This window comes from Coloeus monedula, assembly GCF_965178545.1.
Source record: "Coloeus monedula genome assembly, chromosome: 2".
Taxonomy (NCBI): domain Eukaryota; kingdom Metazoa; phylum Chordata; class Aves; order Passeriformes; family Corvidae; genus Coloeus; species Coloeus monedula.
This window is the reverse complement of record NC_138782.1, coordinates 120,050,313-120,075,335: the sequence shown is the minus strand read 5'-3', so window position 1 is coordinate 120,075,335 and position 25,023 is coordinate 120,050,313. Positions and strand designations below refer to the sequence as shown.

At 61.0% G+C, this 25,023-nt stretch overlaps 2 protein-coding genes across 2 annotated transcripts; both read right to left on the bottom strand.

Moving 5' to 3' along the window:
• Positions 1-58: 58 nt before the first annotated feature.
• Positions 59-11,843, bottom strand: AGBL5 (AGBL carboxypeptidase 5; the record flags this gene model as incomplete). The annotated part of the gene is made up of 13 exons (XM_082303032.1): positions 59-338; positions 538-584; positions 868-968; positions 3,450-3,655; positions 4,538-4,728; positions 5,149-5,284; positions 6,579-6,748; positions 7,239-7,782; positions 8,664-8,842; positions 9,080-9,257; positions 9,906-10,072; positions 11,030-11,201; positions 11,647-11,843. The coding sequence occupies 13 exons, from the start codon at positions 11,841-11,843 to the stop codon at positions 59-61; spliced, it is 2,568 nt and encodes an 855-aa protein (XP_082159158.1).
• Positions 11,844-13,223: 1,380 nt separating this feature from the next.
• Positions 13,224-24,188, bottom strand: TMEM214 (transmembrane protein 214). Its single transcript, XM_082299489.1, has 17 exons — positions 24,010-24,188; positions 23,384-23,589; positions 19,300-19,450; positions 18,587-18,721; positions 18,381-18,463; positions 17,854-17,959; positions 17,438-17,519; positions 17,233-17,334; positions 16,969-17,110; positions 16,586-16,677; positions 16,424-16,472; positions 16,130-16,243; positions 15,705-15,822; positions 14,991-15,087; positions 14,584-14,752; positions 13,925-14,076; positions 13,224-13,698 (listed from the first exon to the last, which is right to left on the bottom strand). Exons 1-17 carry the CDS (start codon positions 24,164-24,166, stop codon positions 13,572-13,574), a joined length of 2,082 nt encoding a protein of 693 aa, XP_082155615.1. The 5' UTR covers positions 24,167-24,188; the 3' UTR covers positions 13,224-13,571.
• Between the last annotated feature and the right edge of the window lie 835 nt (positions 24,189-25,023).

The following is a 25,023-nucleotide window of genomic DNA, read 5'->3' as shown; positions in this document are numbered from 1 at the left end:
GGAGGAGCGGGGCTGGGGTGGGAGCACGGGAGCCCCTCGGCCGGGCCGGGCGGGGGGCTCAGCGCAGGAGGAGAGGAGCTGCTGGCAGGAGCTGGGAAAGGGGGCACCGGTGTTCGGGTGCTGTGGTGGGGGGCAGCGGCGTGGGCAGGGGGCCCGCAGTGCCCTTGCCCAGGTGCTGCCGGCACGGGGCAGTGCAGGGCCGGGGGACCCCTGCCCGTGCCGCAGCTCCCCGGCACTGCGGGGCCGTACCTGGGGGTACGGGCCCCTGCGCCAGCACAGGAAGGGTCCCTCGGTGCTCGGCACTCTCACGGGGGGCACGGAGGCCTCCGGGCAGAGCCCTGTGGGACAGAGAGTGGTGTCAGTGGGGCACAATGCTCCCGCCGGCCCCAGCTCCTCGTGCCCCACAGCCCCCTGTCTGGGGGTGTCTGGTCACCCAGCTCCCTCTGCCTGGCGGGGGCTTTGCTCTGGGCTCCCACTGCCCCGCTGTCGGCAAGGGCTCTGAGATGACCTCACGCCACAGTTGGTAGCAGCACCTACCCAGGCCTCTCTGGGGCTCTCCGGGCACTCAGCTTCACTGGGAGCACCTGTGGGAGAGGGGAGAGGAGGATCAGTGCCAGGTCTTTGTCCCTGGGGTTTCCCCATGTCTTGGGTAAAGGTTTGCGGGACAGAAATATCTGGCACAGCCCCACAGGTGGAGAGGCTCCCAGCCCCTGAGGGGCTCCCAGTCTTTGGGGCAGCCTGCCAAACATGTCGCCCCCAAAGGTCTTCCCCAAAGGGCCCAGCCAAGCAGAGCCACGGGGCAGCCCCCTCCCAGGGCACAGGCCCTGCTGCACCCCCAGGTTCCCTCCCTGCTGGTGCCTCTGATACCTGCAGAGGTGCCATATCCTGGGGTTCTTCCATGCCTCGCTGGGCCTCCTGTGGTCTGTGGCTGGTGCTCAGTGCTGCTCGGGTGCCCGTGGGCAGAGTCCCTGTGTGACAGAGGAGACAGAGCTCAGCCCGTGTTGGTGAGGGGCTCTGTGCCCTGGTAGAGTCACCAGCTGCCCATGCTGGGCACGGAGGCATCATGGGGCACATTGACACAGCCTAGTGACATGGTACCCTGCAGTGGCCACACACCAAGTCCCCCTCCCTGCCAGCTTTGCCAGGGCCAGGCCCCCACACAGCCCAACACCGAGGGGCTGCCCTGGCAGTGGCCGACGCCGGCCGGAGGATGTGATGGGCACAGAGCTCAATCCCAGCCCGCACTGCCGGTGCAACGGGCTCTGCCCCGGCTCTGCTGGTGGTTCTGCACATCACTGGCCCCAGCTCCAGCCGAGTTCCTGGCTTGAACTCCCATGGCACTGGTGTGACTGTGCTGGCCAGGCTTAGCCAGGAGTGAGGACCTGGGGGCACAGGCATGCCCTCTGAACCAGGGTATGTCCTGGAGCATGGGACACTGCTCAGCCAGGCAAGCTGGGGGAAAAAAGGAAGGCGTTTGGGGGCCTGGCTGCAGTGGACAGAACCGAAGGAACACCTGAGTTGCCTCAGTTTTGCTCCCACTTTCTGCTCACCTGGTTTAACAGTCTTAATCCCAACCCAGTTTTCTCCCCATCCCACTGAAAATGTGAGGTGGTGGGGCCATGTTCCCCACTGGGGTGAAGCCAGGGCCAGACACCACAGCAAATGGGACCCTGCAAGTAGGAGCCTGAGCTGGGCAGGATGTTCCAAAACCCCTGCTGCCAGTGGAGGTACTGGCAAGTGGCAGCTGGCTTCACCTGGACTAAAACAGCACAATCTGGTGACCAACCTCAGCCAGCAAAGGCCAACAGCAGCTGAGGGTGTGACTGGGGGTCTGGCAGAGACCCTGTCACCCTAACATGAACACAGGTCTGGGCTCCCCAGGATGTGGCCAGGCTGGAGTGGGACATGGGGAAGAAGGGGAAGGGTGGGACAAGACCAGGGCAACAGGGTCTTCACCCCGTGCCATCCCAGCCCCCACCCTATCACACCTCCGAACACACTCGGCTCCTTCCCCGCTGCTTGGGGAGTGCAGAGGCTGGGATGGCACAGCTGGTGTGAGGGCACCAGCATGGGGCTCAGAAGGCAAAGCCACGGGGTCAGAGCATCCCTGGGCCACGAGCCCCGGGTAGACACAGCGGTGCCGCCAGTGCTGGGCCCCTCGCAGGTGGGGAGTGGCGGCGCTGTGGGAGAAGGTGGCGGGAGAGCTGGATTGGGCAGGCAGGGAGCAGGTCAAGCTGATGCCAGGGTAGGGGAGGAAGAGCTGGGTCCCAATATCAGGCAGCGTGAGGGTGCAGTGTGCCATAGGGCTCTCTGCTGGTCACTGTGCTGGAGGAGGCTGTGCCAGTGGGGACCATGGGCCAGGGAGGCAGGAGACCCCACCCAATCAGTGCCATGGACACCATGGACCAGGCTCTGCCCCCTGGCTAACACGGTCTGTTCCTGCTTACACCCCCAGCTGTCCCCAGTCCCTTCAGCCAGGGATAGGGCCAGGGGTCGCTCCAGGTGGGCCCGGCCAAAGGAACAGACGGAACAACGTGCCCATGAGAACATCAGCCTTTTATTTCCTCCCCACCATGTTCTCATGGCAGACAAGACACAGTCATGACAGAAGGCTGGGCAGCAAACCCCGAGGACAATGCAACAGACACCAGAGGAACACAGAGGTCAACACAAGCACAGCTTCAGGCACACCCAGGCACACAGGCTGGCACCTGCCCCCAGCTCAGCACTGGGACGCTTTGGAGCACGGTGCCCCCAGGCCTGAGCCCCACAGTGGATGGGAGCACAGGGGTGCCACTGCCTGCCCCCACAGCCCTGAGCCCCTGCCCCATGGTGGCAATGCCGGCACAGAGGGCATAGCCAGGGCCTTGCCTGACTTTGGCACCGCACTGCGGCACATCAGCCCGCACCAGAGGGGAGTCTGCATGTTGGAAACCCCCTGGCGCGCCCTGCCAGCTCACCTCACCTCAGCCACAGGTCACAACCCACTGTTGCCCAGCCAGTGCCTAAAGAGGAGAAAGGCACTTTGGTGTGTCCCTGCTGGCCTCAGGAATGCTTGGGAGCAGTGGAAAGTTGAGCAAAGGTTTTCTGTGCTGGCTTCTCCAGAAGCCCCGTGGCCCTGGGGAGGGGGGCATCTCCCTGCAGCCCCAGTGCCCCCCACATCCCAGTGGAGCAGCAGCAGCTCCTGCCCAGCCAAGGCTGGAGGCCCGTGGAGCAGGAGCTCAGCTGGGCTGTAAAACTGAAGGTCTTGCTGTGCAGTGTCAGCCCTGACCCGACTCAGGACCCTCCTGTGGGGACAGGGGCCCCTCACATGCACTGTTCCACACAAACCCAGTGTCACTGCGTCCGACCAGGACATGCTGGCGCCGACCTCCCTCAGAGCTGTGGTCCCGCACAGCAGCTCGACAGGCGCTGCAGCAGGCGTGCAAGGGGTCCCCAGCCTGGCTTACCTCTGCCCAGGGCCGGGGCGCTGCCGCCACTCAGGGGGCTCTGGGAGGCTGTGGCCACAGCCGGGGGCCTGGGGCTGCCGAAGGTGAAGCTGGGGGAGGCTCGGATCCGAGGGGAGTCCTGCTGGCTGCCCCCGCTCCCACTGGTGCCGTTGCTGAAGCTCCTGGCACGGACCAGTGCGTTGTCAGAGGCCGAGGTGGGCAGCCCACTGGAGGGGTGAGAGATGGGGGTCAGTCCAGCACGGTGAGGGGGGCTCCCCTCTGCACCCCCCACCCACCATCACAGCCCAGCACCGAGTGCTGAGCGGCCGTGGCACAACCTCTGGCAGAGCTCTGGACTTCTCCCCAGGAGCTGGTGAGCAGCTGGGGACAAGGATGCCACCAGGATGTCCCTGAGAGCTGCAGCCCCAGTGCCCTGTGCCATACATTGCTGTCCCAGTAGCATTTTTTCCCACTTCCTCACCCCCAGTCCCAGATCACAGAATTGCTGAGGCCGGAAAAGGCCTCAGAGACCATTGTATCCAACCCTTCCCCAGCACTGCCAAGGCCACTACTATGCCATGTCCCCAAGTGCCACATCCACACAGCTTTTAAATCCCTCCAGGAATGGAGACTCCACCCCTGCCCTGGCCAGCCTGCGCTGGACAGTCCTTTCCATGAAGAAAGTGTTCCCAATATCCAGCCTGAACTTCCCCTGGCACAACCTGAGGCCATTTCCCGTTGTCCTGTCCCTTGTTCCCTGGGAGCAGAGCCCAACCCCCACCTGCCTCCACCCTGGTGTCAGGGAGCTGAGGAGAGGAAGAAGGTCCCCCTGAGCTTCCTCTTCAGCTCCCTCAGCCTCTCCCATCCCAGTCTAGCGCTTATGCAGGAGAGACTTCCCAGGTTACTGGGGCAGGTGAATCCCAACCAGTTCACTCTCTGCCCTTCTCTGCTGATGGCTCAGAGCAGAGGGACTGACGCCTGCAGTTCCCAGAGCTTGGCAGAGCTAGGGCCAGGGCAGGTGACCCTGGCAAGTGACTCACTTGGGGACATTTATCATCGCTAAGTGCCGTTATCCTGCAGCTCCCGCGCTCGCCCCAGCCAGCCCTTACGTGGAGCTCCTGGGGGGGGTCCTGGCACCTCCTCTCCTCCGCGGGCCCCCGCTGGCGCCGCGCAGCCCCCGCACGTGCTTCAGCATCCAGGCACGCAGGTTGCCCAGGCAGTTGTGCTCCGAGAGCACGATCCGTGGCCAGGGGTTGCAGTCAGCCATGTCCAGTGCCGCCACCGCCACTGCCCGGCCCACCTGCCCAGGAGAAGGCACAGGTGAGGAGGGCATGAGGAGAGAGGAGGAACAGGAGAGTGTGGGACACAAGAGAAAGGTGCACTGGTGAGCATGAGAGGGCACAGTGAGTAAGGGGACCATAGGAAGAAGGGAAGCATGGGGGAAGAAAGGGGGACACAGGGAAGGAAGGATACAGTGGGGGGCACTGGGGAGAGGGGCAGCAGTGAGGGGGTCACAGGGAGAAGAGGCCACCACGAGAAGGGGGGCATGAGGGGAAATGAGGATACCAGGAAGGGGGGATTCCAGGAACAGAGAATGCCAGGGAGTGGGGGCACTGGGGAGAGGGGCAGCTCCCTAGAGCTTGGGACAGAAAAGCAAGTGGAGGAAAGAAACCCCAGCCCCAAATCCCAGCCCACCCAGGCTCCAGTGGGCCCTCTGTACCTGCTCGAAGAGTTCCACGGTGTATCGGGAGGGGAAGGCGGGTGGTGGCGGGGGGCTGGCACGGCCGTTGTCATGGCAGGCCCCCGGGATGCTGTTCACCGAGCGCCCTGTGTTGTAGTTGCACTCCAGGGTGTAGCTGTGTGGCACGAGGGAGCCCCCGTTACCCCACGAACCCACAGCAGGCCTGGGGTCATCCCACAAATTCCCCTGGGAGAGCCACTTCAGCAGATTCAGGGCACTGGAAAGGGGGTCCCATTGCACCAGGAAGGGGGCCCTGCTCCAAAGCACACAGAAGTGCAGGGGAAGTGGCAGGGTTTTGAGGACAGCACCCTCTGACAGCAGGAACAGCCCATGCCCTGTGTGGGGATGCAGGGATGTACCAGAAACCAGCATGATGGGAACTCGGGATGGATGTCATCCAAAGTGCCAAGATCCCTGTGAGGAGACCTCTCGGTCACCTCTGGAAGCTGATGGGGAATGGGGGGTCCCTGATGGGTGGAAAAAGGGAATTATCTAATGTCAACACCAACAATCCAGGGAGTGGGTGGCCACACCCTTCCCCTGACCCTCAAGGTGTCTTGGAGCATGTCCTCCCAGAGGATAAGGGATGGACAAGTGTGGGCTAGGAGCTGCCAGTTGGGATGGCTCCCATCTGTCCCACTGCCCAGAGACAGCTGCAGGGCCAGTATAGCAGAAAACCTGAGCAGCTCTGTCCCAGTCTGCCTGAGGGATCACACGTGCACCGTGAGCACTCCCAGAACTTTTTGGGATGTCACTGTTGGATCACCAACCTGGGCTGCTCCAGGTCAGTCACAGAGCAAAGTACCCCAGTGACCCAAGCCCAAAGCCCCATGTGTGTGTTTGTTCATGTGGGGCTGGACTGGTGCTGGACATGAAGCTGCAGCTGGAGCACACAGCAAGCACCGAGGAAACTGAGAGAACCTCCAGTCTGTGGGTCTGGCTGCCTCACCCAGTGATATGTTCCCAGCACAGGAACGGGCCAGGAATATCCCATCCCATGTGGGAGAGGGGTGGATCACAGGTATCCCTGACTCACAGGATCACTGAGGCTAGAATCTCACACACAGCCACGGTGATGCTGTGCCCACTGCAACTCTGCTTAATTACGGCTCAATACAGACAGGAACACCCAGGAAAGAGGAGAATTCCCCTCAGAAAGCCATGCAAGAGCAGGGAGAAGAAGCAGCTGCAGGAGGGATGGGGAGGGACAGGAAGGAAAGCAGCCTGGCTGAGCCTGTGTCTCAGGAACACGGCAGCACCCGGCACAACCAAGCCCAACCTCTGCTGACACGCCCTGGGGCCATGCGGGATGCATCTGTCCCATGGAACTGGTTCCCCCTTTGTCCAACATCCCACACCTAGCACAAGCACTCAGTGCCAGGCTGGATGGGCCCCTGGTGCTAGCCTACCTGTGGATGATGCCCAGGGCCTTGTAGACGGCCACACGCCCGCTGCCCTCCTTGGACTGCCCGTCCCGCTTGTCCCGGGCGTACATGTTCTTCTCAGAGAAGTTGCAGCCCGTGAAGTCAAAGTGAGGTGAGTTCAGGGAGATGAGTTTGGGGAACAGCATGTTCTCCACCTGCAGAGTGCAGGGAGCAGCAGGGGTGACCAGGGGCCCTTGGCTGCTCATCCTGCTCCAGTGGGACCAGTGCCGAGCACAGAGTTGTACCAGGGTCGGCTGGGCCCACTCTGCCCACAGTTCCAGGGTCTCACAAGCTCCAGCTGCGCCCAGGGCATGCTGCCCACCCCCTGCCCAACTCCCAGTGGGCTCTCCTGACAGCCAGCTGGGAGGATAGGAGGGAGCCCAGTGGCATGGTTCTTCTCCACTCTTAGTCCTCAGGAGGGCAGCTGGCTGCTGGCCCACGCCAGCTCCTAGGGGGAATCTGAGACCTCCTGCTGCCCTGGTCACCCGACTGGGGGAGGAGAGAGAGGAGGAAGAAGAAGAAAGGAGGAAGAAGAAATGAAAAGAGAAGGAAGGAAAGGAGAAGGAAAAGGAAGGAACTGTGACAGGGAATTCCATGCCCCTCTCCCAGCAGCCGCAGCAGCCCGGACTCCGGCTGTGCCCTCACCTGGTCGTTCTCATCGCTGAAGCTGTTGCCGTACATGAAGCAGCCGCGCTTGGACGCGTGGCCGTGCAGGTCCACGTAGTAGGCCAGGCCACTGTCCCGGGGCGCAATGGGCTCTGGGGGCTCAGCAGCTTCGGGGACAGGGGATGGGGGAGGCCTCCACGGCCCCTCCTCACAGTGCTCGCTGGTGTGGCTCGATGGGAGGATCCAGGTGGCTCGGTCTGAGCTGTCTGACAGCCGGGTGTCCTGAGCCGGGCAGGAGTGGGTGCCGGCATGCCAGGTGCCAGGGGAGTTGCGGAGGTTGTTGGTTTTGTCCAGCTCTGATAATGTGGCCTCCACGGCCGGAATGGGACAGTTGGGAGATTTTATGCTCAGCAAGTTGGTGCTGAGTGGGGAGACAAACGTCCTCCAGTCCGGAGAGCCCGGCAGGACACGGCTGTGGATGTGGTGGTAGAGCAGGACGGCTTTGGCCCCGTACACCGCGGGGTGCAGGTCGGCATCGGGGTGCAGGTACTGCCGGTTCAGGTTCACCCCACGGGAGTCGGTTCTGCACAGAGAGAGCAGAGAGATGTCAGGACCTTCCAGGGTGCACCAGCAGAGCTGAGCTCACCTTGGAATGCCAAGGGCTTTGGGCTCTGTCCTGGAGTACAATGGCCAAACCAACCCCTCATCGCCAGAAGGTGACAGAGCACTGAGAACCTCAATGTGGCAGAGCCCTGCATGATCCTCCCCAGAGACAGGAACGGAGCTGGGGAAGGGGCTGGAGCACCAGGAGTGGCTGAGGGAGCTGGAAGGGCTTGGCCTAGAGAAAAGGAGGCTCAGGGAGGACCTTGACACTGCCTGCAACTCCCTGACAGGAGGATGGAGCCATGTGGGGGTCAGGCTCTACTCCCAGAGAACAAGGGACAGGAGCAGAGGGAACAGCGTCAAGTTGAAGGGCAGGTTTAGGCTGGATATTGGAAACAATTTCTTAATGGAAAGGACTGTCTAGCCCTAGCACTGGCTGCCCAGGGCAGGGGTGGATTTCCCATCCCTGGAAGGATTTAAAAGCCATGTGGATGTGGCACATGGGGCTATGGCTTAGTGGTGGCCTTGGCAGTGCTGGGGGATGGTTGGACTTGATGGTCTCACAGGGCTTTTCCAACCCAAGTGAATCCAGGATTCTATGATTTTTATAAACTTTACCAGCTTTCTGAGATCCCTTCTTCAGCAAACTCACAGCCTTTTCCATATCTACACCCATCAGTGAAGGACACTCACCTTTTACTCACATCTATCAATCAATATTCAAATAAATGGCTTCTGCTTCTTTTTCTTGGGGGAATGGTTGGACTCAATGGTCTCGGAGGACTTTTCCAACCCAAACGATTCCACGAAAACACAAAGCAGGCTCCCAGGCAGGAGAGCCCGGCCAGGCTCTGCACTCACCGGTAGTGGCCCCGCACCACCCCGTCGGGGTTCAGCATAGGGATGAGCTTGAAGACGAACATCCGCCGCAGCATTTGGGCACGGGGATCCTCCTCCCGCAGGATGAAGTCCAGGAAGCCGTTGAAGACGAAGCTGGAGGGGGTTTCTCCTGGGTGGACTCTGCTGCTGAGAAAAAACACCTGGGGACAAATAGACGGGGTGAGGGAGGTGTCCTGCTTGCCCCAGGATACTGAGATAGGGAAGAGTCCCACAGACTTTGCTCCACAACTCTGCCCAAATGCTCCAGCCCTTGGGGACATGACACCATTCTGGTCACAGACATGGGGGCTGCAGTAAGGTGCCAACACATGGGCCACCACAGGGGCTGCTGGCCCCCCCGTCCCTGGCCCAGCCCTGACACCAGCACGGTCTCTCACCCTCTTTCCGGTGAAGCAGCGTGGACGGGGTGTGCTGGTGTCTGGGAAAAGCTTGTCCAGCCGGGGCTCCCGCTTCTCCTGCATGCCGTGGCATGAGGTGATGGTCAGCAGGTCCACACGCAGCTTGTCCAGAGAGTGGCAGAGCAACTCCCGGTGGTAGTAGACTGAGTCGAGGGGGCTGCAGGGAGAGAAGGGATCTCAGCCAGCCCCAGGAGCGAGGGGGCTCCCAGCTGGGTTGGGAATGCTGTCCGCACCCGCAGCCCGAGCTCTGCGCCCTGGGAGCTGAGCGGCCCCAGCCCCACAAGGACCACCCCCACATCTGGGCTGTTCACTGCTAGATACCCTCAGAGGCTGCTGGGGACACGAGCAGCTGTTCCTTCAGGGCAAGGAGGAAGGCCCAGGGCTGGGGTTTGCCCTGCCCAATGCCCCCCCGCTGTGGAAGCGGTGATCAGCTCATGCACAGACAGACCCGGCAGAGGTCAGGTCACCCCTTCAGAGAGATAACGCATCCCAGCAGGCAGAACAGGGCACTGAGGGATTCATCCCACCAGGGAGATAACCCATTCTGGCAGGAGGGACTGGGCTCCAGAACAATAAGGGATCCTCTGGAATCCCGTGGGTAGCTCAGGGCAAGCTGCTGCCACTGCTTGTGCAGAGCTGGGGCACAGAGAAGCATGGGCCAGGCACTGACAGGGAGGACACAGAGACCCTCCTGCTGCAGACAGAGCTTCCCCATGGGAAAAAACACAAGCAGACACAGACCAGGAAAGGTGTGAAAGCCAGGAAGGTGGGACAAAAGCCAGGAAAGGGGACGTGAGGGGCACACCTGCTGGGGGACATGTGCTTGCAGTCCTGGAAGCGGCCGTCCAGCTGTGCCAGCATGTCCTGGCAGTCAGTGTAGGAGAAGGGGTAACAGAAGGCAAAGTAGGTGGTGGCCCCGCGGTGCTCCAGGAAGCGGTGCACGAAGGACAGCACGAACTGCGTCTCCACCACCTGCGACGGACACGCAGAGGCCTGGGCACAGGCACAGGGGCAGAGCCACCCTAGCGCACCCCCACTGCTCTCCTCTGGCCCCCATCAGGCATTGGGGGTGCCCGTGGCCACTCACCCTTGGCCATGCCCATGGGAATCTCTGCCCAGCTGGCTCTGCTCATGTCGAGATATGCTGGTCTGTTCCCTGCAGAGCCTTTGGCTCTCTGTTCACCCCACTTGTCCTATCCCACGTCAGGAAAAGGGAGGGATGTTTGATCCCTGGAAATGTCCAAGGCCAGGTTGGACAGGGCTTGGAGCAACCTGGGATAGTGGAAGGTGCCCCTGACCATGGCAAGTATGGAAACAAGATGAGCTTTAAGGTTTCTTCCAACTCAAACCATGCCAGGACTAAGCAATTCTCTCTAGCTCCTGTTCTCTACTTCAGAGTGGGGTGTTGGGAGGGTTGCTGCTTCCCCACAGCAGGGCATGCAGAACAAGGAGGGCTCAGACCACAACTCCCCTGGGCAGTTCCAACCAGACCAGAGAAACCTCCTGGGAGTCTCACGCCTCAGCTGTGCCCCCCAGGGCTCCCCCCACCCTCCAGATGTGCCCCTCACCGGGGCAGCAGCACCTGCTGTCACAAAGAGCTGTTTTCAGGCCACCCAGTGAAGGGGACGGGAAGCACAGGTAGTGCTTGGGATGGAGTTTCACATTCCCCCAGGGAAAACACCCCATGGCAGCCTATGCCCAGCCCCAGCTCTCCTGAATGTGGCCCTGGGAATGGGCTGTTGCTGCTTCTATCCCTCCCTCGGAGATACCAGTAACAAACCAGCTGCTCCACCAACCCAGCAGAAGCTGGGGGTCACTCCAGTGCAGGAAGCAAAGGCTGTCTGCGCTCCCAGAGCTGCCCCTGCCACGAGCACAGGGCCCCTGGCTGCCCGACCCCCACCCAGCGCGGGGAACACCCCTCGCTCTCACCTGGAAGCTGGGCCGCTGCCGGATGCGCTCCCAGCGCGGGCGCACGGGCAGGGTGCGCACGAAGGGGGTCATGCCCTGCGCGTACAGCCGGCTCTGCTTGTTCATGTTCAGGATGTGCAGCTTGATCAGCTTCCCCGGGGCCCCCCCCCGCACGCTGAAGTAGAACCAGGACCTGGGGAGGGGTGGAGCGGCGCCGCCTCAGCCCCTGCCCGCGGGTCCCTGACCTCGACGGTGTCTCTTCCACCCACCCAGCCGGCCCCACCAAGAGCCTGTCAGAGCCCCAGCAGAGGCGGACCCAGACTGCCTGGACCCCCTTCCCAGGGCACCTCTGAGCCCGCTACTTCCCCGAGCCCCTTTCCTCAGTCCCCCAACCCCACGGACCCCTCTTCCCGAGGCACACCCACGTGGAACCGCCCCGTCCCGCCGGAGCCCGTTAGACCCCCGGGGAGGGCACAGACCCCCCGAACCCTCTCCCAGGGCACCCCTGACGCCACCGCCTTCCCCAGCCCCTTTCCTCAGCCCCCCAGCCCCACCGACCCCCCCACACCGCACCAGCCCCCCCTGGGCCCCCCGCCCGGTACCAGTCGCCCCTTCCCCGTTTTCTCGCCCACCGGTACCTGTTGCCGTTCTCATACTCAGTGTGGGCGCAGTCGGGCCGCGTCCACACGTTGAACTCGTAGTCGGCGGGGGGGAGAGCGTTGGCGCGGGCGGCGGGGCCGCCCCCCAGCTCTGTCGGCCGCACCTGCTCTACATGTGCCAGGTTCCCCGAGTCGAAGCGGGAGCTGAAGAGGAGACCCCCGCAGCGGATCTCCATGGCCCGGCAGGGCCGGGACCGGCATCGCCACGGGACGGCCCCGGGACGGCCGGTACGGGCCGCCCGGCAACAGCAACGCGCGCGGCCATTGGCTGCCGCCTCCAAGCAACAGGCCCCCCCATTGGCTGGCGCCTCGGCAACGGCCGCAGCAGCACGGGCGTCGCCGCTCCTGCCCGACCACGCCCCCTCCCTGACCGTGCCCCCACCACTCCCTCTCATTAACATGACCACGCCCCCTTATTAACATGACCACGCCCATCGCTGGATCCGCGCGGGCAGCGCTCCCGGCCGTGTGCACGGACACAGCGGGTGTGACCGGACACACGGGGTGTGTATGGATACGGGGGTGTGTATGGATACACGGGGGGATGTATGGATACACGGGGGGATGTATGGATACAGGGGTGTGCACGGACACAGCGGGTGTGACCGGACACGGGGGTGTGACCGGACACACGGGGTGCGTATGGATACACGGGGGGGTGTATGGACACGGGGGTGTGACCGGACACGGGGGTGTGACCGGAGACACGGGGTGTGTATGGATACGGGGGGTGTGTATGGATACATGGGGGTTGTATGGACACACGGGGGGGTGTATGGACACACGGGGTGTGTACGGATACAGGGGTGTGCACGGACACAGCGGGTGTGACCGGACACACGGGGTGTGTATGGATACAGGGGTGTGCACGGACACACCGGGTGTGTATGGACACAGGGGTGTGACTGGGCACAGGGGTGTGACCAGACACACGGAGGTGTGCACGGACACACCGGGTGTGACCAGACACATGGAGGCGTGCATGGACATACGGAGGTGCGCATGGACACACGGGGTGTGCACGGAGGTGGTCACAGGTGCCCCCACACGCACACACACCTGAGAGAACACAGGCACACCGGGTGTGTATGGACACAGGGCTGTGCACGGACACGGCGGTGTATGGACACACGGAGGTGTGCACAGCGGTACACACAGGTGCCCCCACACACGCACACACCTGAGAGAAGCCAGGCGCACACACCCACACAGTGACACACCAACACTGGCAGAGGCGGGGTTTGCACCTGACCCCTGCCCCGCTCCTCACGAACCCCTCACCCCCGAGCCGACCCCTGTGCTGGCACCGGTCCGCACCAGCAACTCCTCTGACTCCTTTCACCAGCCCCAGCAGGAGCATGCGGGGTCCAACCGAGGCACTGCCCCTCCCTCCCACTGTGGGTGGGAAGGCGGCCCTGAAGGTGGTGTGTGTGGGGAAATGTGGACAAAAATGGGCGGGGAATGGGGGTGCAGGGGGGTCTGGACAGCTCCTCCCCCCCATCATGCACAAGCATCTTCGATAAGGAAGAAATATAAAGCATATGGACCAATTATAAGGAAAAAATAATAAAATAAATCAGTTCATTCATTGGTGGGAAGGGGTGGGGAGGTGAGGGGCTCCAGGTGTCCACCCCTGATCCTGTAAGCAGACAAAGCACAAGGGGATGGGGATCACCCACCCAGGGACAGAGGGACAGGGAAAGCCAAAGCAGTCACAGGGTGTGGTAAAACCTGGATATGTGTCTCTCCAGCCCCCCCCAAAAGAAACCTCCCCCAAAAGCCCCAATTTGACCCAAAGTTCTTGTGGGCATTGCCCTCGATGCCTGTGTCGCACATCCTGCTGCACTGTGGATACTCCTTGGCAGCCAGAACACTGGCAGGCAGTGTGACCTCTAGAAAGCAGCTCAGTGTCCAGAAATCATGGCCAGGGCCCAGTTTTTGAGGGCCAGGGTTGCGTTTTGCAGGTAAATCCAAGAAGAATAGGTGAAGCTCATCAAGTGGTCCCTCACGCACATCCACGTCACGTCCCCACTGGAAAAGGAAGGACAAGGGATTATGGGGGGGGGAGTCAGAGCCAGAAGGGATGACATGGGGGATACAGGAGCCCCTCGGGCAGGGTGACATCGGCCCTGGTGCTGAGTTTGTGGAGCAGGATTAGGGGACACTCCCGGCCGGCACAGGGAGAGATGTGGAACCAAGGGCCAGGAGCCCCCGGGGGAGCAGAGCCCGAGGGGAATTGGGGGCAGGGGCTGCTCACTTGCAGGAGTCGAGGCAGCGCTGCCAGCCCCACTGCAGCGCCGTGGCCAGGCCCTGCAGCAGCGGCACCAGGCAGCTCCGCACCAGGAACAGCAGCAGCTCCCGCACGCACTCGGCAAAGTGCAGGAGGGACTCGGGGAGCTGGTTCTGGAGCTGTGGGAGCAGAGAGAGATGGCGTGGGGTGAGCATCAAGCCCTCCAGCAGGGCTGGGCACAACGAGAGTCTGGGGTCCTGGTTACCCGTGATGGTCCCATCCCACCCCCTCCCTTCTCCAGCATCCTTGAGTTCTCCCCCCCTTCCCTCTTCTCCAGCACTTGGCAGACAGGGGCACCCACATTCTGCGACACTGATGTCACCCCATTGCCCCCAAAATGGTGGCTTCCAGAGCACCAGGGAGTTTTCTAAGCCCTCTCCCTTCCACAGTCATTGGAAACAGCTGGAGCGGGCTGGTGCCACAGGAGGACAGATGGGATCAGAGACCTGTCGTGGGGATGTCCCCTTCCCCCCAGCACCAGGGGGCTCCTGCCAGGAGCAGTGTCAGACACATCACCATCCTACTTCAGGCCTCCCCCTGTATCCATCCCAATACAGATTTCCCAGTCCTACAAGCCCCCCCACTGGCATTCCTTGTCTCCTCCAGCCCTGGGAGTCCCCACTCACCCAGTCGCTGAGCCAGGGCAGGCTGCCGTGGAGCCAGGAGAGCAGGAAGCAGCACTGCTGGAACACGCCCCGGGCCACCTCCCCACTCGTTTCCCAGAGCAGCTCCAGCTGCGGCCGCAGGATGGACACTGCCATGGAACCGTGGTAGGCCAGGCTGTGCTCCAGCCACCTGCAAGGAGTCCTCAGATGAGGGCAGCGCTGGACCACGGGATCAGTGGCCCTGACACAGAGCACATGGGCACGGAGTTGCCACCGCAGGGCGAATGGGGGAGAGTTCCAGTCTGAGCTGGAAGCGCTTCCAGGCAGGGCTGGGGAACAGCTCCCGGCTCCCTTCCAAGCCCTCGTTGTGCTGCACAACAGCCTCGCCCCCCTCACCCCAGCCACCCACCCATGCTGGGGTCACAGACCTGTACCCCTCAAGGCAGCCAAGGGACACCTTCTGCCAGGCCAGCTGGGAGGCGGGCAGGATGCCGGCGGAGCGAAGCAGCCGAGCAGAAGAGGAGGCTGCAAGAGACAAGTGTGTTCCTTGAGTGGACCTGGGCTGCGGGGACACGTGTCAGTCTGTCCCCAAGGACTCTGTGGGGACACATGGCTCGAGTTGTGCTGTGCAACACCTCAGGAGATGCTTCAGGAGGGGACAGAGGGAGAGAACTCCCTGAGCAGGGAGACCTTCCCAAGGGGGAACAGGCAGAGTGTGGTCTGCCTGCAGCCCCTGCATCCCCCAGAACCCCCCGGCTGGACAGATGGACAGGCCCCACTGCTCACAGCAGCCACAGGACAAAGGCAAGGACGTGGGGGGGCTTTGCTCAGGGGAACAGACACAGGATTGATCCCAGCAATGTTACCTGACAGAACAAGGGGAAAAAGCCTCAAGCTGTGACAGGGAAGGTTTAGGTTGTAAAAAAAAAAAAAAAGTTTCTTCATAGAAAGGGTTGTCCAGGCTGCCCAGGGCAATGGTGGAGTCTCCATCCCTCGGGGGATTAAAAGCCGTGCAGATGTGGCACATGTGGGGACATGGGACAGTGGTAGCCTTGGCAGTGCTGGGGGATGGCTGGACCTGATACTCCCAGGGGATTTTCCCAGCCTGGATTATTCTATGATTCTATGACTCCTGCCCATACCCTGGAAGGAGCCATGTGTCTGCACGTCATGCAGGAAGAAGCCAGTGGCGAACACCAGGAGGACAAGCAGCAGACGCGACCATGGGAAGCCCCGGCCCTTCATCTTGCGCAGCAGCTCCTGGGTGGAGGATAAGGCCCTGTCACCGTCACCGCAGGGTCCTGACACCGGGGAGGCCCCAGCACAGCGTGGCTGGCCTCTGGCAGCACCCGCCCCCGTCCTCCCAGCCGGAAACAGTGACATCTGCTGAGCAGCTGGGGGGCTGGACAGGGACCAGCCCATCCATCCCCCCGGCTTGTGCCGCTGCGGGGCCCTGGCCCAGCGCGTGCCAGCAGCAGGAGGGGCCAACCCAAGCCCCAGCACGGAGCTGAAATCTGGCTGCCAGGTGACACCAGGCAGTGCCTGCCCGTCCTGTCCCGTCCCTCACCTTGCAGGCAGCGTCACAGGCAGCCACATCCTGGTCCCTTCCGGCTCCCCTGGCCGCCAGCTCCTCATTTGTCACTTTGAAGGAGCGAACCGTTTCCTGCAGCGACTGATGCACCTTGGGGACAGCAGGAACTGTGTCAGGACCCTCAGATCCCCAGAGACCCCCTGAGCTGCCATGGCACCAGGAGGGCAACCGCGGGTCCCATGGGGACGTTGCCGGATCAGGGAGCTCTCACAGCAGCACAGGGACACTGTCCCACCCCACAACTGCCCCTGTCCCGCAGCTGACTCCTACCTTCCTGCTGTTGCTCTCCCAGGACTCCAGGAGGTGGTTCAGCAGCAAACTGGGGGGAAGGAGAACATGGGACTTGGTCAGGAGCTCCCAGAAGGAATTCAGGCATCCCACAGATTCTGTAGGTGAGCACCAGCTGCTCTTGGAGCCACAGTCTGGACTGACCTGGACTGAGCGAGGTGTTTGGTGTAGAGCTGCCTCCAGACACTGAAGCTCAGTGGGTCCAGGCTCAGGCACTGGCTCATGGAGGTCAGAAGCTGGGGAGGGAGCACAGCAGGTCATTATATGTGACCCTCTCCCCAGCACACCGGACACCCCATGCCCCGGGCTGTACCCCGGCACCGCTGCCCACAGACAAGGGTGGAACTGGTGGGTCTTTAAGGTCCCTTTCCACCAAAACCCTTCTACGATTTGATGATTCTTATCCCCTGGGAGCAGGCAGCATGACCCCTGCCCTGCCATCACCATGCTCGTGACAGCACATGCCCGTCCTGCCACCGCTCCATGGGACCACCAACCTCAGCCCGTGCTCCCCAGGCCAGGCTCACCTCCTTCTTCATGGCAGGTGGGCAGGCGGGCGTCGCTCGTGAGAGGAAGGAGGGGAAGTAGGTGTGTAGGGCCGCCTCGGGCCGGGCGCCGAAGGCCAGAACCTTTAGGTGGGGGTAGAGGCGCCGCAGCTGCTCCTGCAGGCTGGGGGAGAGCACGGAGCTGCTGAGGGCCAGGGGGCACTGGGGTGGCACATGGGGGCAGCGAGGGCCCGCCCTGTGGCACAGCTGCACTGGGGGATGGTGTGCCTGGATGGATCAGTGTACCTGGGGGACAGGGAGTTGTTGGGCATAAAGGCGAAGTCCAGGAGGGGGAAGAAATCCTTGGGGCCGATCATGCCAAAGCCTTTGGTGAGGTTGGGGTGCATCCTGCAGAACAGAGCTCTGAGCTACTGCGGGGGCTGGCAAGGGGCAGGGCCAGCTCCAGAGCATCCGGGCGCCCTGCTACCCAGAGGGACACGGTGTCACTCACATCAGGAGCCGGTCCAGGTAGGAAACGGCGTATGGCGACAGGGACTTGATGCCGAGCACCGGGAGCATGACACCAAGCCACACTGCAGGGAGAGGCAGGAGGGTCTGGCTGGGCTGTCCCTCCACCAGGACAACCCAGCACCCAAACCACCCAGTGGACAGGCAGGCAGATCCCTTGGGAAGGGCTTCAGGGTAGCTGAGCTGCAGAACAGTGGAGCAGCACGCTCCCTGCCCTTCCAGGCAGGATGGTTCCTCTCAGGATCCAGCCATTTTCCTGTCCCGACTGGGGGAAGCTGCACTTCAGATCTTACAGACCTTTCCCAACCTCTTCCCACCCCTAAGCAGTACCACCAGCAGGAGTCGAGGTGCACTGGCAGTCCCAGGAGGGGGTCCCTTCCCACTGCCCCCGGCTCTCACCTTTCAGGCCCTCATGGAGGTCGGTGAAGCCGGCCTGTCCCAGCGCCCAGAGGACGGTCAGGCACTTCGCCGGCCGGTCCTGGTGGGAGCGCAACACCTCCAGGTACTGTGGGTGGATGGGACACATCAGTTGGGAAGAGCTGCAACCCATCCCAGCCCAACCAAGCCTGGAGCCATGGGACCAGCAGCACCTGGGCCCCCAGCCCCTGGGAGGGACCTACAGCTCTACGTGAGGCCAGGAGCTGTTCTGGGGGAATAGGGGGAACCCCGAACCCAACCCTGGGAGTGCAGTGCTGCTGGGGGAGCAAGGGGAACCCCAAACCCAGCACTGGGGGGGCAGGGAGACAGGGGGAACCCCAAACCCAGCCCTCAGGGTCCAGGGCTGCTGGGTAGGGCAGGCAGAACCCACTGGGGACACCAGTCCCTCTGCACAGGAAGGCAGAGAGGTACAAGGATTTCGTGCATATGAGGGAGGAGCAGCACCACCAGGTTTACAGCACCCACAAACCTGGCTCAGCCCAGCTCACCTTGCCCAGGTTGGTGATGGCAATCCGGGGCCTGTCCAGGAGAAGTGCCTGGATGCAGATCCTGTACCCGTGCAGTGACTCCCCTGGAATGGAGATGGGGGAGGTCCTGCTCAGCCACAGCCTCCAGGGAGGAATTACAAAGAACTTCCAAACAGGACACGAGGAGCAGACACTGGGGGCAGAATAGGGAGCCCTGGGGTGCTCACCTGGGGTCTTGTCCAGTTCCTGCAGCATGGTGTAGATGCAGTGGTCAAAGAAGAGCTCCAGGACACCCGATGCCCTTCCCAGCAGGGAGCGGATGATGCTCCTCAGCTCCTTGCTCACCAGGCAGTATGGATAGTCTGGGGTGGCACAAGAGAGGGAAGAGTTTAGTGAGACCCTGTTTTGGAGAGTTCCAGCAGCTGGAGGAACTGGCCTAGTGTGAGGTGGGAGCAGGGAGCACCTCATCCTCACACCACCCGGGCAGCACTGGCCTCCTCCCCCGTGACTCTGCATCAGGGGCAGCTAAGCCAGCCCTAAGGGATGGTTTCCCATAAAATGCTGATGCTGTGGGATGGACAGGGGTCTGGGGAAGACACTTTGTCCCCTTGTCACCCCACATGACACACTCTCAATGTGAGTGGGGACCAACTGATCACGCAGGACACGGAAATCCTGCCCTAGCACCCCTCTAGCAGTTGAGGGCGGATACCTGAGAGTGAACTCCCAAACTCCACAGCAGCAGGCAGAGGTCATGGATCCCTGTGGAGAAGGGGTGACTGGGGAAGCCTCCAATTTGCCAACTGTATGGGCAATTTCACCGTGTTTGTGGTCAAGAGAAGGAAGTTGTGGGGATAGCCCAGAATCAAGCAAATCCTCCCTGTTTTGTTAACAAAGGACCACAGCCCCAACCATTCCCGACTGGCAGCCGGACACGGACCGTGTGGGTGCTGGCTCAGCACGGGGTCACTCCTGGGCGCCTGCAGCTTGTAGTTGAGGTACCCGGCCAGGTCCTTCACCCACACAGAGGGGTTCTCGGGGAACACATTCCGGCTCTTGTTCAGCTCCTTCTGTAGATCAGCCAGGTCCAGCTGGAAGAGACAGACAGATAAACTCAACCCAGGATGAACAGAACTGGCCAAAAAGCACGGGAAGGAGAAAGCTAACTCTGACTCCTAAGGGGCCACGGGGCATAGAGGGAAATGCTTCCACCTCCACCCTGAGAGCATCGCCCTTCCCACATGGAAAACCCCTGCTGCCAGGGCTCCAGAGGATGGCCTGGGGCAGCCAGCTCCCAGCCAATGAGTCCATCAGCACACGCTACCACGTGTTGGCACCACCAAGGACTTGCTCGTGGTTGCAGCCCGGCAAGGATAAGCCTGGGGTGATCCCAGCCATGGCTGGTCCACACCCAGAGTCCTCCAGGGAGGAAACAGCTATGAGCAACCAAACCCACCTGATGAACAACCCAGCAGCACCAAACCAGGTACGCAGCAGCAGCTCCCACCCCTCTCATCCACTGCCACACAGACATCCTCATTCCCTCCTTTACACCCAGATCATCTGTGGGGCCACTCCATCAGGGATTGCTGCAAGGCTCAGACTCTGTGAGAGGCTGAACACGTTCCCTGCGAGTGGATTCCCACTGCCACACTGAGCCTTGGGCACCTTGCCTCAGCCCCATCTTGTGAGAGGAATTCTACAAAACCCAGCTGCTGCCACAGCAGGAAATGAAACCTGCCCTGAAACCCCCATCAGTGACCTGACAAGGCCACGCAGTGTCTGTCACCGCTGAGCACCGGGACAGTGCTGGCTGCCCTGTCACCCCAGGGAACATGGGAATGCCCCACAGTCCTGCACCAACCCCAACTGTGGGCAAAAGCTGGATGTGGAGAACTACTGGAGCGATGGAGAGAAGCCCCACCCACAGCAGAGGCACGCAGAGGGAAACCCCGTGTTCAGGGGGAGTGGAGCTCCCAGGGCATGAGGGGATTTAAGATCCAGGGGCAGGGGAGGAGCCAAGCGAGCAGTGCCTGCCAAGCCTGGGGGCACATCACTCCAACACAGCCTGTCTGGAACCCTCTGTGCTCAGACACGGCCAGGGCGTGCAGGACAGACAGACAGGTTCTGCAGATCCAGCTGGAGCACGGGAACTGCAAGAGTGACTCCCAGAGCCCCAGCACTGAGACAAGGAGGAAGCTCCATGTTGGAACCCTGGGCTCTGAGAGTTTCAACCTGTCAGTGCTGAGTGATCCTCAGAAACACACTGCATTCGACCCGAAACCCTGGGAAAAGCTTCCTAAATTGCGTGGTAACACTGAGGCTGTTGCTGTGTGATTAAAAGTTCTATCACTGGGTGAAACATGTAGAAATGTAGAAAAGTAGGTTTAGGGGATATAGGTAATAATAGGTTACAATATGGAGGATTTTGGGTGTGGATTTATGTCTTCTTTCTCCTTCTTCTTCACAAATCTGAGTGCTCTGTCACTGGGTCAAAAGTTCTGCACTGCAGGACATGCGAAGTTAGTATGTTTTTACTTACAACCCAATTACTATTTGGTATTTCATAATTGGTTAATTTAGGCTTTAAAAAGCCTTGAAAGTTAAAACTCACAGCCATTTTCCACCCTGCCAACTAGAAAGCACACCCTGTGCAGCTCTGCTAAAGATAAATAATAAACATCAGTAAAGAAGAAAAGCCTGGCGCCTCCTGCGTTGTAATCCAAACTCTGAGTAAAAGAACTCAAAATTCAGAAACAGAGAAAATCAATATCTGGTGCCCCCTGTGTGAGGACTCAGAGTTTGGACTCCCTGAAGAAAACAAGAGAAAAGAAGAAAAAGCAGCTTTGAACTGGAAAAGGAAAAGTAAGAAAAATATTCCCCAGGGAAAAAGAAAAAGGATCTGTGACCCTAGAGTGCTGGTGGAAGGAACCAGAACCGTACTTCTGACCAGTTAAGGAACAGAGGGAACTGAGGAAAACTTCTGACGTCACAGCCAGGTACGGACTTTATGCTTCAGGGTTAATCCTAGAATCATAATGGGAAAAGTTATGTCAAAACCGCAGAGAGACACTTCTAATAAGTTAATAAGCAGCCTCCGTGGAAATGGTCCAGCTGCACAGCTCCTTCCCAGCTGCAGAGCTGCATATAAAGCAATAGCAAGCGAAAACCAGACGGAGCAGCGCAGCGAGAGGGCTGCAGCTTCCCACAGCCGGCGGGAGCTACAACTCCCAACAGGAGCAGTCTGTACAGACCGCAACTGCCCGAAATGCTAAACACGACCGCCAGCGCAGCAGATACGGCAAAAGCGAAGCAGATAGCGGAGGGGGTGCAGGGAAGCCCGGGTCCGTCCCCGGTCGGTTCGCGAACCGGGGCTGGAGCATTAAAACAACGGGAGCCGCCCCAAACAAGCGCGAGAGAGAAGCAGAACGTGGTACTTTGCCCGTCGCTGCGGCGCGTGGTCCCCCTCGGTTTCCTGCTTTGACGTAAAATTCTGCAGGGTTAGTCCAGCCCTGGAGACTTGCTCCGAAACTTTTTAATTCAGCTGCAAAGCCGCGCACGGGACGAGGGCTTCTTTCTGCCGTACAGCAAGATGGCGGCGCCCTGGATGACTTCCGTAAACAACGCCCGCGTACTTCCGCCTCCGCCATCTTGTGAGCAACAAGCTGCTCGTCCTCCACGCACAGCGCCGCCCGCGGCCGCTGCTGCTACTGCACCCTCGAACCCTGGCAAGGGACAAACCCGAACCAGCGAACCCCGCGCAGGGCAGGAGAGCACCAGCGCAGCTTTGAGCCAGAAGGAAAAACATCTTCACAGGGCATCAACCTACAAAGTGCGAGCAATCTACAGAATGCAAATGGAGAATGAGCTGCATTTTCTCCTGATTCAGGAGTATTTTCAAGCAATAATCCAAGTAATTCTTCAGAAGATACGCCTAACTTTACCAACTGGGCGGACAAGCCCAAGGAGATACAACAACATCAAGGAGATACAACAACATCAAGGAGATACAACAACATCAAGGAGATACAACTTATAACCTGCGCCAACAATTTATCTACAGCAGCTCTGGGGAGAAATTCATTGAATCAGGGCACTTTGGGGATCACCAATGATGAACTTGCTCCACTTTTTGACTTGCTAAGAGGAGACTGTGACATCACACCTCCCAGAACTCTTATTCCTGAGGCTCAAAAGGCTCTTGACAGAGTGGCAAACAGATATCACCAAATACTTATTTTCTGGAAAATAAAAAACTATCCATCTACCAGTGGATACTTTTTCCAATGCGGTTTTTGCCTCCTTGCACACAGGAGAAACAGCGAAACATGCACGTCAGCATTTTCTGCAAGCATTTGCATCATTAGGTGTGCCTCAAAAAAAAAAAAAAAACCAAAAAAACCAAAACAGGACAAATTGAAGGTCCATTTTCTCTAATAAGCTGGGGCAAAGGGTTTGCTTGTGTTTCTACAGGTACAGGACCCAGGTGGCTTCCTGTGAAGAGTGTGAAGCCATACCACACGCAGAAACACGTTGACAGCCCCACAAGTACAGAAGAGAGTACACAGACGTGAACTGCGCAGAGACTACAACCCATACCTGCAATCGCTTGTTTTCATTGCTAAAGCTGTGAACTTTGGGGTTTATGTCACTTTAAAGAGTATGAAAAAAGAAAATATCATAAAGCTCTTTCGGCAAATAATCCTCACTTTCTTATCTTAAAGAAGGCATGAAGTGCCTTTGTGCCTCATCACTAGGTGATGTTCAAACACGATTGAGAAAACATACAGGAATACTCCTAGAAATCCGTTTAAAAATTAAAATTTAAGAAAATCTTTTGCCAAAGGATAGCTTTAAAGAAACACGAAGTTCAATCAGCTGTTAAGTTTGTTTTTTGCATCGTTCGTGTTGTCTGCTTTTAGTGGTGTAGCTTTGCAGCACCTGGAATGCCGGCGGGGAACACCGGCCCCGGCGCTCTGCCCCCCTGCGCTCGCGTGGGCTGGGCCCCAGCCAGGCACACTCACGGCTTTCAAGGCTTCCTCCAGAGAGCGGCACCTGCCCGCTTTGGCACCAGCGTCGTTCCCCGACGGCTTCTTCCCGGCTTTCCCCGTGTGCTGCTTCCGCTGCGGCGGCTCGGGGGCCGCGGCGGGGGGCACCTGCTCCTTGTTCTGCTTTCGCAGCGCCCGCTCGAAGCCCAGCTGGAAGATGGTGCTGGAGGTGGCGATGGGAGCTGGGAAGGGGAGAGGGAAAGGGTGACAGAGGGCGCCGGGGGAGCGGCGACACGAGGGGACGGATGTGGGGCACAACGAGCAAATCGCTGCCCACGGCGTGCAGGGGCGCATGGACTGGCCCACGGCATCCCCCACGGCCCCACAGCCCCAGAAGACCCCTCCGGACCCACGGGGAACCGCCAAGGCCCCAGGAGCCCGCCCAGCTCCGGCAGCCGCTCCCGGACCTGTGGGACCCCCTGGAGAACCGCACCCGCCCCACCCGAGACCCTGCAGCTACAGCATCCTCTCCCGGGACCCACTGGGAGCCCCCGTCCGTCCCAGGCAAGGCGCCCAGACCCCGACAGACACCCCCCAGACCCACGGGACCTCAGCCCGCCGCACCGAGGCTCCGCCGGGGGCCCGCGGGCGCTGACACTAACCGGGCAGAGGCAGAGCGCGACCGGCGTTGGCCTCTCCCAAGGCACGGCGGCTGCCGGTGCCGCCCGCGGGCCCCCGCCGGCCCTTGCGCACCACCTCCCACCGGCCGGGACCAGCGCCGGTGGTGCCCGGACCCGGGGCCGCTCCCGCCGCCGCCATTGAGACCCGGAGCGCGAGCGGCGGCGCCGGGGCGGGGTCAGCGCGCGTGCGCGCGCCGCCACCGCTGGTTGGCTGCGCCCTCGTACACGCGCCGCGCGCGCCTGTTGCCACGTCCCCGCCCCGCCCCTCCGGGACACGTGACCGGGCGGGCGCCCGGAGGGGCGGGATCGGCGCGCTCCGCCCACCCGGAGACCCCGCCCACACCGGGGCCTCGCGGGGCGGAGGAGGCGGGGCCTTTCGGGGGAGGGGCCTCCCTTGATGACGCAAAGAACGGGGAGGGGCCACAAAGCGGAGGCGTGTCCACGAGCAGCGCGCCTCCGGTAGAGCCGCCCCGACCCGAAACGGGGCGGAGCCTTGTGGGCGAGGGGCGTGTCCATGCAAATGAGGCGGCGGCGCGCGGCATGCCGGGACACAGCCCGCGCACGGGCGCCGCTGCCCTCGCGCGTCCGCGGGCGCTGCGCGGGCCGGGCCGTGCGGGCCGCGGCGCAGCGCGGGGCCGGTTCGGAGCGGGGCTGGTGTCGGGGTGGCCGTGTGCTGTGGGGGCGTGTGGCGGGCGGGGCGGGCGGGCGGCGGGGTTGTTGTCTCATACTTACCTGGCAGGGGAGACACCATGATCAGGCAGGTGGTTTTCCCAGGGCGAGGCTCATCCCTTGCACTCCGGGTGTGCTGACCCCTGCGATTTCCCCAAATGCGGGAAACTCGACTGCATAATTTGTGGTAGTGGGGGACTGCGTTCGCGCTCTCCCCTGGTTTTTCTCTGTGACAAAAACAGACAAAGCGAGCTGTTCTCAAACATCAGCTCTGTTGTTTTTTCACTAAATCTGCAGTGGCTCCGTACTCTCGCTGCTCTCGCTCTC